Here is a 15,000-nt window from a genome sequence, read left to right on the forward strand (position 1 = left end):
ACACACACACATCACCACACACACACACACACACACACACACACACACACACACACACACACACACACACACACACACCACACACACACACACACACACACACATATATGCACATGCACATACACATACACATACACATATACATATGCATATACATATACATATACATACATACACATACACATACACATACACATACACATACATACATACATACATACATACATACATACATACATACATACATATATATATATATATATATATATATATATATATATATATATATATATATATATGCATGCATATAGATATATACATAGATATACATATACTTATATATATACAGATTTTTTTTTTTTTTTTTGTGTGTGTGTGTGTATTTATATATATATATATATATATATATATATATATATATATATATATATATATTATATATATATATATATATATATATTTTTTTTTTTTTTTATATACATATACATATACACACACACATCACATATATGTGTATATATGTTTAATTTATGCATGCATGCATTATTGTATATACATACTGACATACATGCATGTATGTATACATATATGCATACATACATAACCATGTGAACACATACAGAAACCTGCATATACACTCAACACATTTTCTTTTATATGCTTGTAAACAGTGTATACACTATAGATACAAGTAAATATGTAGTTGTAGATTCGCATTAGTTCATCACAGAAGTAATTCCAGTTCACGCATCAAAGTGTACACACCCACCCCTCCCCCATAAATACACACTGTTGCACACGCTCGCCCCCCCCCTCCCCCCGGTTTACCTCCCGTGGTTGAACCCCCCACTTGACGCCGGAGCACGGAGGGGGGGGGGGGGTTCCTCGGGGTTCGTGCTCCGTCCCGAACGCCACTTCCTGTATCATCCGTCGACTTCTGCTGCGCCTCCTTCAATTACGGGACACGTGGGCTGCTTCATTACATTAGGAATGCTGGTTGAAATATCCGTCCGTATGAATTGATATTTGTTTTGGGGGGATTTCTGTGTGTGTGTGCGTGCGTGTGCGTGTGCACGTGCACGTGCACGTGTTCATACATACATATGTGCTTATTTTTTTTTTTATTTATGCAGGTATCTGATGCCATACATCTGTATCTGTGTGTTTGTATTTGTGCATACTTGTGTATGCGTTTGTGTATATGTGCATACGGTGTGTATGTGTATCTATGTGTGCGAGCATTGTATATGCTTATGTGTTAAGAGTGTGTGCATGCGTGTGTTTGTGAATGGTTTATTGTTATCGGAGACTGATACCGTTAATCTTTCGATGGCCGGTCGTATTTCATCAAATCGATAACGGAAGTGAAGCGGAAGCGGCGGCCGTGCAGCGATGAGAATCATTAGCAGACAATGCTAGTTGGCGTGACGTCACGTTTTCCCGCGCCAGGAGGAGGATACGGTCGCTGTGACGTCAGGGAATTTTAGGCTTTATCATGTGCGTTCGGAATTTGCTTTTTCGGTGAAGTTATAATCTTCGTGTGCATATTGCTGTTGTTTTATAGTAGTATTATTATCGTCATCAGTACTGTCACTATTAAATATCATCATCAATATTGTTCTGTTACGATGGTAATAATGACGATGATGATGATGGTGTTAATGACGATGTTAATGACCCAATCAGAAATCCCGGTGGACGCTCTCTGACGTGCCAGGCGTCATCTGGGGGGGGGGGGGTTGAGACGGTTCCTCACCTGCCGGATGAGGTGGTACGAGGGGAAAGGGGGGGGGGGAGCCGTGTCACCCTGCCGTGCTAAGCTTGTCGCGGCGCCGGGCGTGGATTGCAATGGTGGTGCCTGCGGTCTGACTGAAATTCCCCCGGGGAGGTTGGGAGGCAGCGGCCGGCTCCGCGTGGGCTCAGCTGGGGATGGCTCTCGCTTGCACGGTCGGACGTGGTATTTACGTGTATTTATATATTTATGTGTGTGTATAAGTAAATGTGTATATATGTGTGTGTGTGTATATATATATATATATATATATATATATATATATATATATTTAAATATATATATTAAATATATATATATTATAAATATATATATATTTAAATATATAAATATATATATATATATATATATATATATATATATATATATATTTATATATATATTATATATATATATATATATATATATATATATATATATATATATATATATATATATATATATATATGTATATGTATATAGCATCACACACTTTGTGGTGTGAACATTCCTTCCTTTTTTGGGCTAGAGAGAGAGACGGAGATGCGGATGGAGATGTGTGTTTGACGTGTGTTTGCGTGAGCATTGCTCTCCGCCGAAACCTTTCACTCCTTGTCACGGTTTGGCCGTCATGTTCCAAGCCGGAAATCGATGGGTTTGCTTTGCTTTTTGTCACAAGAAGTGAAGCAACTTCGGCGCCTGGACGAGCGTGTTTGTGTTTTATGCTTCTCTCTCTCTCTCTCTCTCTCTCTCTCTCTCTCTCTCTCTCTCTCCTCTCTCTCTCTCTCCTCTCTCTCTCTCTCTCCTCTCTCTCTCTCCTCTTCTCTCTCTCTCCTCCTTCTCTCTCTCTCTCTCTCTCTCTCCTCTCTCTCTCTTCTCTCTCCTCTCCTCTCTCTCTCTCTTCTCTCCCTCTTCTCCTTCTCTCTTCTCTCTCTCTCTCTCTCTCTCTGCTCTCTCTCCGCTCCTCTCCTTTTTCTCTTTGTCCTCTGCCTCTCTCTCTCCTCCGTTCCTCTCTTCTTCCAGCTTCTCTCACCTCTCCCCTCTCTCTCTCCTCCTCTCCTCTCCTCTTCCTCTTCTCTCTTCTCTCTTTTCCCTCTTTTTCTTCCTTGGCTCTTCCCCCCTTCCTTCCTTTCTCGTTCGCTTTCTTGCTCTCTTTTTGTTGCTCACCTTCGAACGTCGTTTGCTCTGTTTTGAGATTTCTGGTCACATCCTTTTGAACGTTTTGCTGGAGTGAGCTTGGACTGGCGTTTCCCGGCACGAGGCTCCGGAGGGATTTCATCTTGGGGAAAAGATGTGATGCTTGGCGGACTCAGAGCGCCTAACGGAGGACGCGCCGTTGGTGGAAATCCAGCGCGGCAGCTGGCGTTGGACGAGCAGATGGTGCAGGAGTGAAAGATGGTGTTGACAGAGCAGAAGGAGGAGGAGTTCGAGGAGGAGGAGGAAGAGAGACGCGAATACGGTGGCGGCGGGGTAGGAAAACAGGTGCAGGGTGGAGGGAGGGCGGGAGGGGGGGGGGCGGTGCTGCGGTGTACGGTATGAACAGCGAGGGATTAGCCAGTCTTTGGAGTGCCGGTGTGTAAGGCGGACGTGAGTGTGTTCATTGGCCCGGGGGTGGGGGGAGCGCATGGTGGGGAGTGTGCTAAGGATACTTATTCAGTTCATGTGTTGGTATTCTGTAGGGCTACGTGGCTAAGGGACGTCGTTCGAGTTAAGAGTGGCCTCATTAGCTGTGCGTTGAGTTATAGTTGTAATTGGTGGGGGTTGCTGGGAAGTGCCTCGATTAGAACAGCGGCTTTTATCTGTTCTATTGGAGGTTTAGGAATAGGTGAACTGCTGGTCCTGAGGTTCAGTATTGCAACGTGAGAGCAATTTACACCACGTTTTATTCAGTAAGTGACGTCGACACTTGCGACCTTTCGTTGCAAAAATGCAGCGTACCTCTAAACGGAAAGTGCAGCGGCGTCTTAGCTCGACCTGCAACCACGCGAGAGAGCTCGACGAAGGACTCGAGGAGGGCGGCCGAAGGAGAGGGCGTCGCCGCTCGCCCGTGACTGACCCTGGTAACAAAGGGGCCGTGGGCGGAGGGGAGGGCGAGGGCGTGGGACGGAGTAGCAGGACGACCGCTGTTAAGAGTACGGTACATTCGGAGCGGCGTCGATTCGAGGGCCCGCGTTCCCTTAATGTTTCCAGGGCCGCGCCAAGGTTGGATATGCGACAATTCTTTTGTCTTGCTCGCTGAGAAGGGGGAAAAAGACGAACGAAATAACACAGATTTAGCTCGAAACGGGGCCACGCCACTCTTTAATCACCTGAGGTCGCATATCCATTTCCTTAACCCTGAGAAAAGCGCGGGTTCTCTCTCCTCTCTCTCTCTCTCTCTCTCTCCTTCCGGCAATGACTTCTAAAGAGAAATCACTTGCAACGGATTAGAAAACACTTTGATCGCGCGCTTGTTTGTCGGGGAGATAAATCGCGCAGATGACGGGCGGGAGAAACGGCGAGATTTTGGCGGGGAAAAGACGGGGCAAGAAGGGCGAGCTTAAGGCTGGGAGAAAGGCTCCCTGAAAAGAGTGAAAAGGCGTGGGGGGGGGGGAGTCACCCTTGAGTGGGGAGGACGTGGTCAGGGGCGGCGGCAGTTCCTCTTGCAAAAGTGAAGCGCTTGCTTCATTGGCGCCAGATCGGACACTGTTCAGTTCATTAGTAGCTCAAGAGAAAGGGCATTCGTATTGTGAGCAAACATTGTGCTTTTAACTTCTTTCGTTAGTTAATCCAAGGATGGAAGGACATGTGGTCTGCGCGAATTTCTTTAACGTGATTGCTGTCGGCAGTTGGGAGGGAGGAGGAGGGGGGGTCCATGAGCCGCGGGACGCCCTTGGGCCGCCCATGTCCGCTGCAGGATACATTCACCCCGAGGAGGCGCCGCCGCCCGAGTCTGCTTTTCCACGCGGGATGACTTGTTTAAACGCTACCTGCTTGGCTTCAGTTGTTCCGCTACGGGTACTGCTGCTGCCGGGCTGCTGTTTCCCTCCCGAGTCTCTCCTCTCACAAGTGCACACGCGCGCGTACCCAGTCACGTGCACACACTCACACGCATACACACACATACACACACATACACACACACGCACGCACGCACGCGCGCGCGCGCGCGTGTGTACACAAGAAAACAGACATTATACGCACATTCCATCACACCTATGTACACATTTACTCATACGCAGTTTATTAGAGAGTTTCAAAGGGAGAGTAGGTTGAGTACCTTCCCCCTCCCCCCGCGAACCCGGAATAGCAACTGCGTGCAATATTTGTGCTGTTGATGGGTATATGTGGCCTCATTAACAGATCTGCAATGGAGGTTTCGCGAGCCGCCGCTTAACCGGTGACTGCAAGTGGAAACCGACTGTGTTTGCAAATAGCTCCCTCACACACACACAAACACACACACACACACACACACACACACACACACACACACACACACACACACACACACACACACACACACACACACACACACACACACACACACATAGCGCACATACACACACATATGGATATATATATGTGTGTGTGTGTGTGTGTGTGTGTGTGTGTGTGTGTATGTGTGTATGTGTGTATGTGTGTATGTGTGTATGTGTGTATGTATGTATGTATGTATATATGTATATATGTATATATGTATATATGTATATATATATATATATATATATATATATATATATATATATATATATATATATATATATATATATGTATGTATGTATGTATGTATGTATACATATATATGTATACACACATATAGAAAGGGTTTAGATGCAGATACAAATTCATAGATAGACAACTGGAGAGAAAGCAAGACGGGAGTGAACTACGATGGCGCTACGGAATTCGTCACGGTAGACGCGCGAAAGAAAGAATATCATAGTAAATAAAATCAAACAGTAATCACAGTCATCCACTTTTCCCTTGTACTATACATCACGGCCGTCGCTTCTCACTTCACATCAACACACACACGGCGGTGAAATTCGCATCGCGCTGCGCAAGTTCGGCATTAATTACACCTTACAAAATGATTCTATTTTTACACAGTGACTGACATGATGTTGAGTTGGGATTTTTATTTTATGTTTTCTACTTTTTAAAAAATATTCATCGTTTCGTACTGCGGGAATATAGGTGATTGGATCCGACCGGAGTCAGGATTGTGTTTTCACCATTTGGATTTCGCTGGTTGTTGCAGATGATGGACACTTCATGGTGGGGCGGATTGAGGTTTTCATTCTGGAGAAGAATACGGTCCGGGGTTTTCGTTTTTTTTTTCTACCTTGTATGACGTAGATTGCGGGGCTGGTGGCGGGTACACCGAAAGCATATTTGTCACCTTGTTTTTATTTTTGTCCTTCGCTCGCGTGGTGTCCAGATTTGATAGATTTTTTTTTATTTAGAGATTAAGCAGATTTGGAAATGTTCCATTTCCCTTTTCGATTTTGTTTTAGGTGAAGCAATTCGGAAGATGTCGGCTTCTTATTTCGCCAAAAATGAGCTTTTGCTGAAATTGTTGTCACCGTAGATCTCTCTCTGTTTCGAAAGTATCGTTCTAAGAGCATTGCATCATTGCTTTTTCGTGTGACCCGAAACTAGAAATCCGTGTAAACTCCAAAGATTTCGCGGAACGGTGGAAACCTGAGCGTCATTCTCTCCTTGGCGATGAGTTTTACTTGTTACCAGGGCCCGGAATGTAGGACCCCGCCTGTCATACCGTGACACGTGAGAGGCCGACGTCTGGAGCTGTGCCGTTGGCGGTTTGTGAAAAGACCGGCTCCGCACGCTGTCCAGTTACGTGAAATGCGTAAACCTTGTGTCTATTCTGGTTATGGCCGCCAATATATATGTATGTATAAATATATATATATATATATATATATATATATATATATATATATATATATATGTATGTATGTATATATATATATATATTTTTTTTTTTCCTCCTCCTCCTCCTCCTCCTCCTCCTCCTCCTCCTCCTCCTCCTCCTCCTCCTCCTCCTCCTCCTCCTCCTCCTCCTCCTCCTCCTCCTCCTCCTCCTCCTCCTCCTCCTCCTCCTCCTCCTCCTCCTCCTCCTCCTTCCCCTTCCCCTTTCGACTAATACAGTCTTCATTGAAATTTGGTGCGGCTACTTTAGTCCACAAGACTATAAATTTCTTATCGTTGTCATCCTGCGGTCTTTAAAAGTTACATAACCATAGTGACATTTCTAAACGTTGCAAAAGAGGAATGAAGTTCTAACAGCCGAAGCTGTGAACAGTCTGTTCAAGTGGAACAAAGGTGTTGAAAGAGCCAGCTCATCTTGTGGGTCGCGCTTGTGTGTATTGTTCAGATTTACGGGCGCATCATCCTTTATCAGGAGTTATTTTTTTAGTTTGGTAAATTATTGTTCATTAGTTTTTTTTTATTGACTTCTTCATTTGGGGAGATATTTGAAAGTTTTTTGTCATAAGCTATTCACTGATTGGTTTGTTAGGAATTTTATTGAATTTCCTCTCTGCCGGAAGATTGTGTACCGGGTACTTAATAAAATCAGTAACTGCACCAAAACCCCATCAAAATAACAACATGGCCAGTGATCACACTAGAAACATTGCTGATGTCAGCCCAGCAGAGAAACAGCCTGTGCTTATTATCTTCAAAATTCCTGTTGGTGAGTCACTGGGAAAGGGGACTGGGATGAATATGTGTTGGTTGTATGTTGCTGGATGTTGTGAAATATTTTTCTATCACTGAATTCAAGGAATGTATGCAGTCATCGCTATCATTCATCATCATGTCAGTCATCTGTCAACTAACATCTACAAACTACATTCTATATTCCATATTCTATGCTTCTATTTATATGGCCAATACAAGAAACACTTAAATAGTTCCTGAGTAGCAATTATTCAAAAATATAAGAATAAACAGAGAGAGCATTAGTGTAGTGTAGTCACATTGCTACAATTAAGATGCATGTGTGCCAGTAATATGTAATGCTATTTTTCTAATGTTTTAGTTATCTGGAATAAGTTTTATAGTAAAAGAAAAAAAAAATGTATTTTATTTTATGTTTTTCTTTGATGATTATTTAAACCTAAACTGGTCTCCAATGCAGCACGAGGAGTCAAGCAAATGCCCATCGTCAGCGGTACTTCTTGTATCACCATATGTGTGGGTCCTGCTGGAAGATCACACACCGTGCCTCTCTCTCAGCCGAATATCCCTCTCGCTCCCAGTATCTCGCTCCCTAACAACTCCTTCTCTACTTGTGGTTATCTCTCTTCTGCCTGCCACCCTCAGCCTTACCACCGCACTAGTGCTAGTCTGCATCGTAATGATGCTGATGTAGAGAGGGCTGCAAGGAACATAGTGAAAGGACCAAGAAACAGTAAGCATGGATCTATAAAGTTTGGCAAGAAACCTAGAAGACCTCCACCTCCAGTTGCTCAGGATAAAAAAGACCTGGATGTAAAAGATACCAATAAATTACCACCACAGCCATCTCGTCCTCCAGCACCATTGCCAAGAACACTGATAGGCGAGCAGGTAAAGATGGTGAAGAAAGACACAGAATTCAAAGATACTGACATTGGCCAAGAGCGTCTCCTTTCTCGAACAGAACTCAAATTGGATCTAAAGCCTGTTTATGATAATCAGAATGTTATTCAGGAAAAAGTGTCTGAGTATCAGCCGGTCCCTGACATAGTTTCTATGACACAGAAGAGCAACACATTATCTCCAGTAAAGGAAGTTGCAGTATACAAACCTCCTTTCAGAATTGATAGATCAAAATCTCCACAGCCACTTGTTTCAGCAAATAAACATACTTCTGAAAACAGGAATGTAAAGGAAAAAGAAGTAATTGCAAAAGACAAGAAGAAAGTAGCCTTGCCAGCAAATCCCACAGAACACAGAGAGGTCATGAAAGTAAGAGTAACTAAAGCAACAAAATCCCAGAATCCCCCTGGGGCACCAAAAGGAGGACCTGCAAAGAGAACAGTTAAACCCCAGCAAAATACTGGTCACCCACTGCATGAAGAGCTAATGAATAAATTTGGCAATTCTTCAGTTTCAAGTGGGAATGTCCCAAGGCTTAGAAAGGTTAAGACTAAAGAGCCTAAAAGTGTAAAGGAATTATTTGGTGACTGCAAGTTTTCCATAACTGGTCACGGGAAAGTTCAGGAGTATCGAAACTTAGAAGTGAACTATAAGGATGCAAATATTTCAGCAAGTAGGCTTTCCAAGGATATTGTCTCAAGTTGTGATGTACCAAAGCCTTTAGAGGTTGAATATCCAAGGGAAAAACAAGTAAGAAATGTAAAATCCCTAAGGCAGGAAAATATGACTCTTGTGGGCAAGAACCTTCTGCCACCCTCAGAAGAAAGGGTTTCTGACCTGCCTAAAAAAGGCACCCTAAAACCTCATAAAGACATTGACTCGAACCCAATAAAATCCCAAACATCAGTTGAACCACCAGTAAGACAAAAGCATAAGGGTAAAGTAAAAATCCCAGTTGAAAAAGGTGCCATAGATAGGCTGGGAAGGATGACTCCCAATACACAAGCTGATATAGGGCTTGGAGCTCATAATGCTCCAGTTGATCTGTCAGCCAAACATAAAAGTGTTGGTATTGTTAGCCATCATGAGTCTTTGAGGGTGCCTTGGAAGGGACCTCCAGCTGATTTTAAGAGAGGAGGTCAAGAGAGAAAGTCATATACAAAGATTGTATGTGTGGTTAATCTTTAAGAGCCAGATTTTTGTGATCTACCTCTTCTTTCCTTCTTTCCCTTATTTTTTGATGCATGTACTTCTGTAATGATAAATGTAGTATCCTTCCCTCCAGGTGATAATGCATGTCAGGAGTACACTAGACTGTAAACCTCAAGGTTCATGTGACTAGACAACCACCGATACGATTGTAGGTATAATATAGTTCAGTCTAGGCTTACATTGGCTTACAGCATACAAGTCTCTGGCTTGCTCCCACAAGAATATTTTATGCATCAGTTTAGCAGCCATCCTCAAGCTTATTATCTTATATTCTTTCCAGAAAAATTATCACTACATTATTTTAAGTGTACTATGTTTAAGTAATCATTTAAATAACTATTAGAATTAAAAAGAGGTTTCTATAGGACTGTTATTGCTTTGCTTTATTTCAAAGGAAAGGTCAAAATACACACAGGTATAGTGCATTAGAAAAATGGAAATTTGAAGGATGCTTTATGATCTACAGCTTCCAAATGAGTATCTTGGAATTTCCTATCCATTTACTGTATAGTTCTGACAGGAAGCTGTGTTATCTCTACAGTGCAAGCTTCCAATGGCTTCCTTGTCTTAAGTTTAATGTGAAATGTGCTTCTCAGTAACAGCTAATAGTTTTGCTTTTCAGTGACCAGTCAGTACATGATAAGGGTACAAGAATTATTTTGTCCCAAGAATAATTAGATTTTATAGAAGGTATTTTAAGTTTTATAGACCAGCAACATACCTTACCCAAAGTACACATTACCCTTAATATGTTATGAATTTGCCTGTGCTAAATTAACTGCTTGGCTAAGGTTTAGTGTAGTTGTAGCAGTAGTAACCATCCCACCCTCTCCCTTACAGGTGGCTTGGCGAGTTACACCCCCAGTAAAATCCAGCTTGGTAGCACCTTTGAGCTTGGTGTGTCTCGAACACCACCGCCCGTCCAAGCTCCGCCTCCGGTCCCTTCTGCTCCATCAGAAAGGGTCGAAGAGGACTACTTACGACCAGCCGATGAATCCGAAACCGTCACATGGAGTGCTGAGAGTACATCTGACATGCTCTTCTAAGCGGGATCACTTAACAAGGATCAAGCTCAAATTAAAGTCTTTGCAAATAGTTGATCAGCTGCCATCCAGTTTAATCAAAGTCTTCAAGAATTTGTGCTTCCCCGTATCAGAACTGTTTATAGAGTCTATGCAGTAATGACCGCCCAGCATGCACTAGAAGATGATGTAATTGTGATAGATTCTAAAATATCATGTCTACATTTTGATGATTTAGGGCAATATGTGAATGTTCTTACATTCCATTTGGCTAACAGATGAATATGTGCATTCTTGTTGTGATGAATAATGAAAAGAAATTATTTTTTGTGTTACTTGGGATAGTGTGAAATATAGAAGGAACCATTTTTGTTTTTGTTTATGTTTTTAGTGATTTTGTGATATGTTTAATATTGAGATTTTTCTAATATATGTATCTTTAGATATTGGAACAGGAAAGCAGTTTATAAATGTTTGCTTAAATATTTTGTGTATTTGTTTTCAATCAAACTGCTCACTAAATACATGATTTTTATATCTAATCTTACTAAGAAGAATATCAAAGGGCCTGTTGTTTGTTACCACAGGTTTCAGATAATGATTCTTTCCATGCATTGCATAGAGAAATAAATGTGGAAGTGAATGTTTTTTCCAAGAAAAGTGCAAGGCTTCATATGATCATTGGATGTGTATGCTATGTTATGATATGTTTTTGTTTTTTATGAAGAGAGTTGATCATTTCATTCTTTTTCTGTTAGTGAATCAGAGAAGAAGTCGAAAGAATATCAACTATTTCCTCAAAGCTTAACAACGAAACCTCATTCCACACAAGCATCAGTTGTGATGATCATTCTCGTGGTGTCATCAAAGGTATTGCTTGTGAACTTCTTTACTTTTAACTGTATATATGACACACACTTTTCATGCATATGTAGCAAAGTTTAGTGTATTTTATAATTTTTTTTTTCTTTTCTTTTCTTTTCTTTCAGTGATTAAAACTTGCTTTGATTTAACCAAAAAATAGAAACTGAATTAGGGTGATGTGTCATCTCTGTAGGTTGATATTTTTCCACAAGTCATTCCTACCTGGGGGCCATTTTCCCCCCATTATTGTAGATATACACCAATGTTTTTTTCTTTATTTATTTTTTTTTCTTTCAGTCAGACAGAATGTAGCAATGAGGGCATTAAGCGCACACTCACGATTATCAAACAGAAGAAAAAACTGAGAATAATGCTTTGCCCTGATTCCTCATTGTAGAATGAATGGTATCCAAAAATGGTCAATTATCCATCCATAAAGAAAATGTAGACTTTTCCTAAGATCAATCAGGATTTTGTCCTCCTCCATAATATTCTTCAGTGGTCATTTTTTGCAGTTTCATCAGTTTTAGGGATCCTGGGCTATGGAATTAATTGATTGTGTGACAAATAAGATCATTCCTGACTGCATTTGTTGTGCATAGCAACTAATTCAGTTTTTGTCATGAAATTATGCATACAGTTCAAAGCTGGACAAAGTGGAGAGATCTTTTAGTCATTAGAGAGTGATTGACATCAAAAGTTTTCCTTTCCTGCCATTGTTTATTTATAGAGGTATAACTTTGTACAGATTCATGAATACCTTTTGCAACATTCAAAATCAGATGTCACATATATGAAAGGGAATGTATGTCTTTATAAATAAAAGCAGAAAATAAAACATAACATTGACAACTGGCCTGAGTCTGGAAATGCTTTTTGTAATGATAAATTTATAAATACAGCTGTCACGCTGATGACATTGCTAATTTAACAATGATTTTGAAAGAGTGCTATCTTCTCCCTCTTTATCTTTATATTTTGCAGTTACAGTTTTTATTTTTTCCCAAGATGTGGATTGGGAATTGAAAAATGTACAATAATTTGAATTCAGGAAGTATGCAGAACATGTGTCTAATGTGTATGTATATGTGTGTGCTATTGTGTAACACATGCATTTGCATAGATAAAACTCTTGGTGATGCATTAGAATAAATGTGTGCAGAGAGAAATATGTTTGTAATAAAGTAATGAGACATTATTAGACAAGTGAAAAAATGCAATGCCAAAGGTAGTAAGGGAGTTATTGCCTAATCTTTGGTGTGAAAATAAAAATGAATCTGACTGTAAATGGATTACTTTACTGAGTATGAACTACAGGGCTTTTTGGAATTTCTTAAGTAACATCTAGCATTATTATTAAAAAAAACACTTATCTTGTTGTGAAGTTTGTACAAATTGTACACTTAATGCTTGTCCTTGTATTTTTCTCTGAATTATGTCATATTATAAAGGCATCAGCCATTCATGATACTGCATCACCATTTGCAAGCATTAAGCCATATATTACTAGCTACTGTAGTCTGTCAGTTCTCTTCTACTTAATTTCTAATGCTTTATGTTAAAACAGGCTTGCCTGTGGTCCAGCAGTGTTTTAGACTGTCACAAAGCTCTTAGGCAGGCAATTTTGGTAATTCCATTTGTTTTTGTGGTTCATTGGTGTCAAGAAAAGATCCCATAAAACATACATTATTCAAGTGAAGAGGAAATGCCAAGGATGACCAGTCTTTGCACTGTAATTTCTTTGACTTCTCTATAAACTGGTGTATATTAGGAAGGAAGCAAGAATTGACCAGCATTTAATAAGTACATACAGGCATAATAATTATAAACTGCTTAATTTTTGGAGTTATAAACTGATATTCACACTGTTCCTGATAATATAAAGTGACAGGTGTACATTGCCTACATTACTTGAAATTAATCAAGCAAAAACTATCAAAGACAAGATTGGAATGCCATTATAATTCTGCTGACCCACTGAAAAATGTAAAAATAGTTGTATAGTAATGAATGTATGTATCATTCTGCAATGTAAGTATACAACTTTGTACAGATTTTGGTACAATTTTGTACTTCATATGTGTATGCTTATGATTCTTATTAATTGGATTTATGTTAATAAGTCATTCATATGTCTCCTGTATGGTATATTGGAAACATAGGTCAGTACATGAGTACATTTCCTGTGTTGCATTAACGTAGAGCAGGATCAGGCCATGTCATGTCAGATGAAATGTTATGTAGACTTGCTGTCATGTGTGGAGATTTTCTGTACATGCTCACTTGAAAACTTTCCATGTATTATGGTGCATTGTATATTCTAGGAGAGTGACCTCTTGTATCTCCATCCATCCCATTATATATATATATATATATATATATATATATATATATATATATATATATATATATATATTTATATATATATATATATATACACACACACACACACACACATACATACTTATATACATATACATACACATACATACATATACATATACATATACATATACATATACATATACATATATATACATATATATATATATATATATATATATATATATATATATATATATATATATATATATATATATATATATATATATACATACATACATACATACATACATATGCATATACATACATACATTCATATGCACACACACACACACACACACACACACACACACACACACACACACACACACACACACACACACACACACACACACACACACACACACACACATATTTACATATACACATATGTATATAAACACATTTATATGTATGTGTATATATATGTATACATATATATACACATATGTATATATGTGTGTGTATATAGATATATGTATATGTATGCATGTGTGTATGTAACATTTCTCTCCTCACTCACATAGATGGAAATTTGGTGACAAGGGTAATTGAATCCAGATTACAAGAATAATCTTAGAAAAAGATTATTGGATTTCATATAAGGTGTGAGTGTGGGTTGATGTTATTATGGACCAGAAACTAGTTGATAGGCTGGATAACTATATTCAAATTGAGAACGAATGGTTGCAATTAAAGAGCAGATTTGTTATATTTCTAAGAATTTGTCCTTTCTTGCTTTTTTTCTGCTTTCTTTTGTTGTACAGTCGGGAGGGGAACTCAGAATGAAGGACAGTGTTTGAGAGTGAATTTGTAATATTGAGTGGGGAGTTAACAAAGTCATCATTTTATTGTCTAATATGTATGATTGTGCGCCATAAGTTTTTAATATATTACATTACTCCTTTGTATGATAAAACAATGATTTGTATGTTTATAGTCCTGTGATCGTATCAATAAATAGAATGTGAAAGTCATTGTTGATTTATGTTACTCCTTATTCAAGAATCCAGATTTCCATTACATAGTACAAATTATGAAGTGAATTATATGAATACAATATACATATCAGTGCAGAAATTACAGAGTATGTTGGTAATGGAAAGATTTTTATGTTATGTCCAGAACTGAATTTATAAATATGAAATAAATCTAACT

General features: G+C 39.4%; 1 protein-coding gene across 2 annotated transcripts in view; it reads left to right on the forward strand.

Annotated features, from left to right (window-relative positions):
- Nucleotides 1-14,819, forward strand: part of LOC119575097 (proteoglycan 4-like) — a 114,010-nt gene extending 99,191 nt beyond the window's left edge. The window contains exons 5-6 of one of the 2 annotated variants that reach the window (XM_037922503.1): nt 9,648-9,722; nt 10,415-13,847. In XM_037922503.1, coding sequence (XP_037778431.1) covers nt 9,648-9,682 — 35 coding nt within the window. In that variant the 3' untranslated portion in view covers nt 9,683-9,722; nt 10,415-13,847. Of the gene's footprint in view, nt 1-9,647; nt 9,723-10,414 lie in introns of both variants that reach the window. The other variant, XM_037922502.1, reaches the window with a different exon arrangement.
- The last annotated feature ends 181 nt before the right edge of the window (nt 14,820-15,000 follow it).

The sequence above is a fragment of the Penaeus monodon genome, chromosome 7 (genome assembly GCF_015228065.2).
Source record: "Penaeus monodon isolate SGIC_2016 chromosome 7, NSTDA_Pmon_1, whole genome shotgun sequence".
In the NCBI taxonomy this organism is placed as follows: Eukaryota; Metazoa; Arthropoda; class Malacostraca; order Decapoda; family Penaeidae; genus Penaeus; species Penaeus monodon.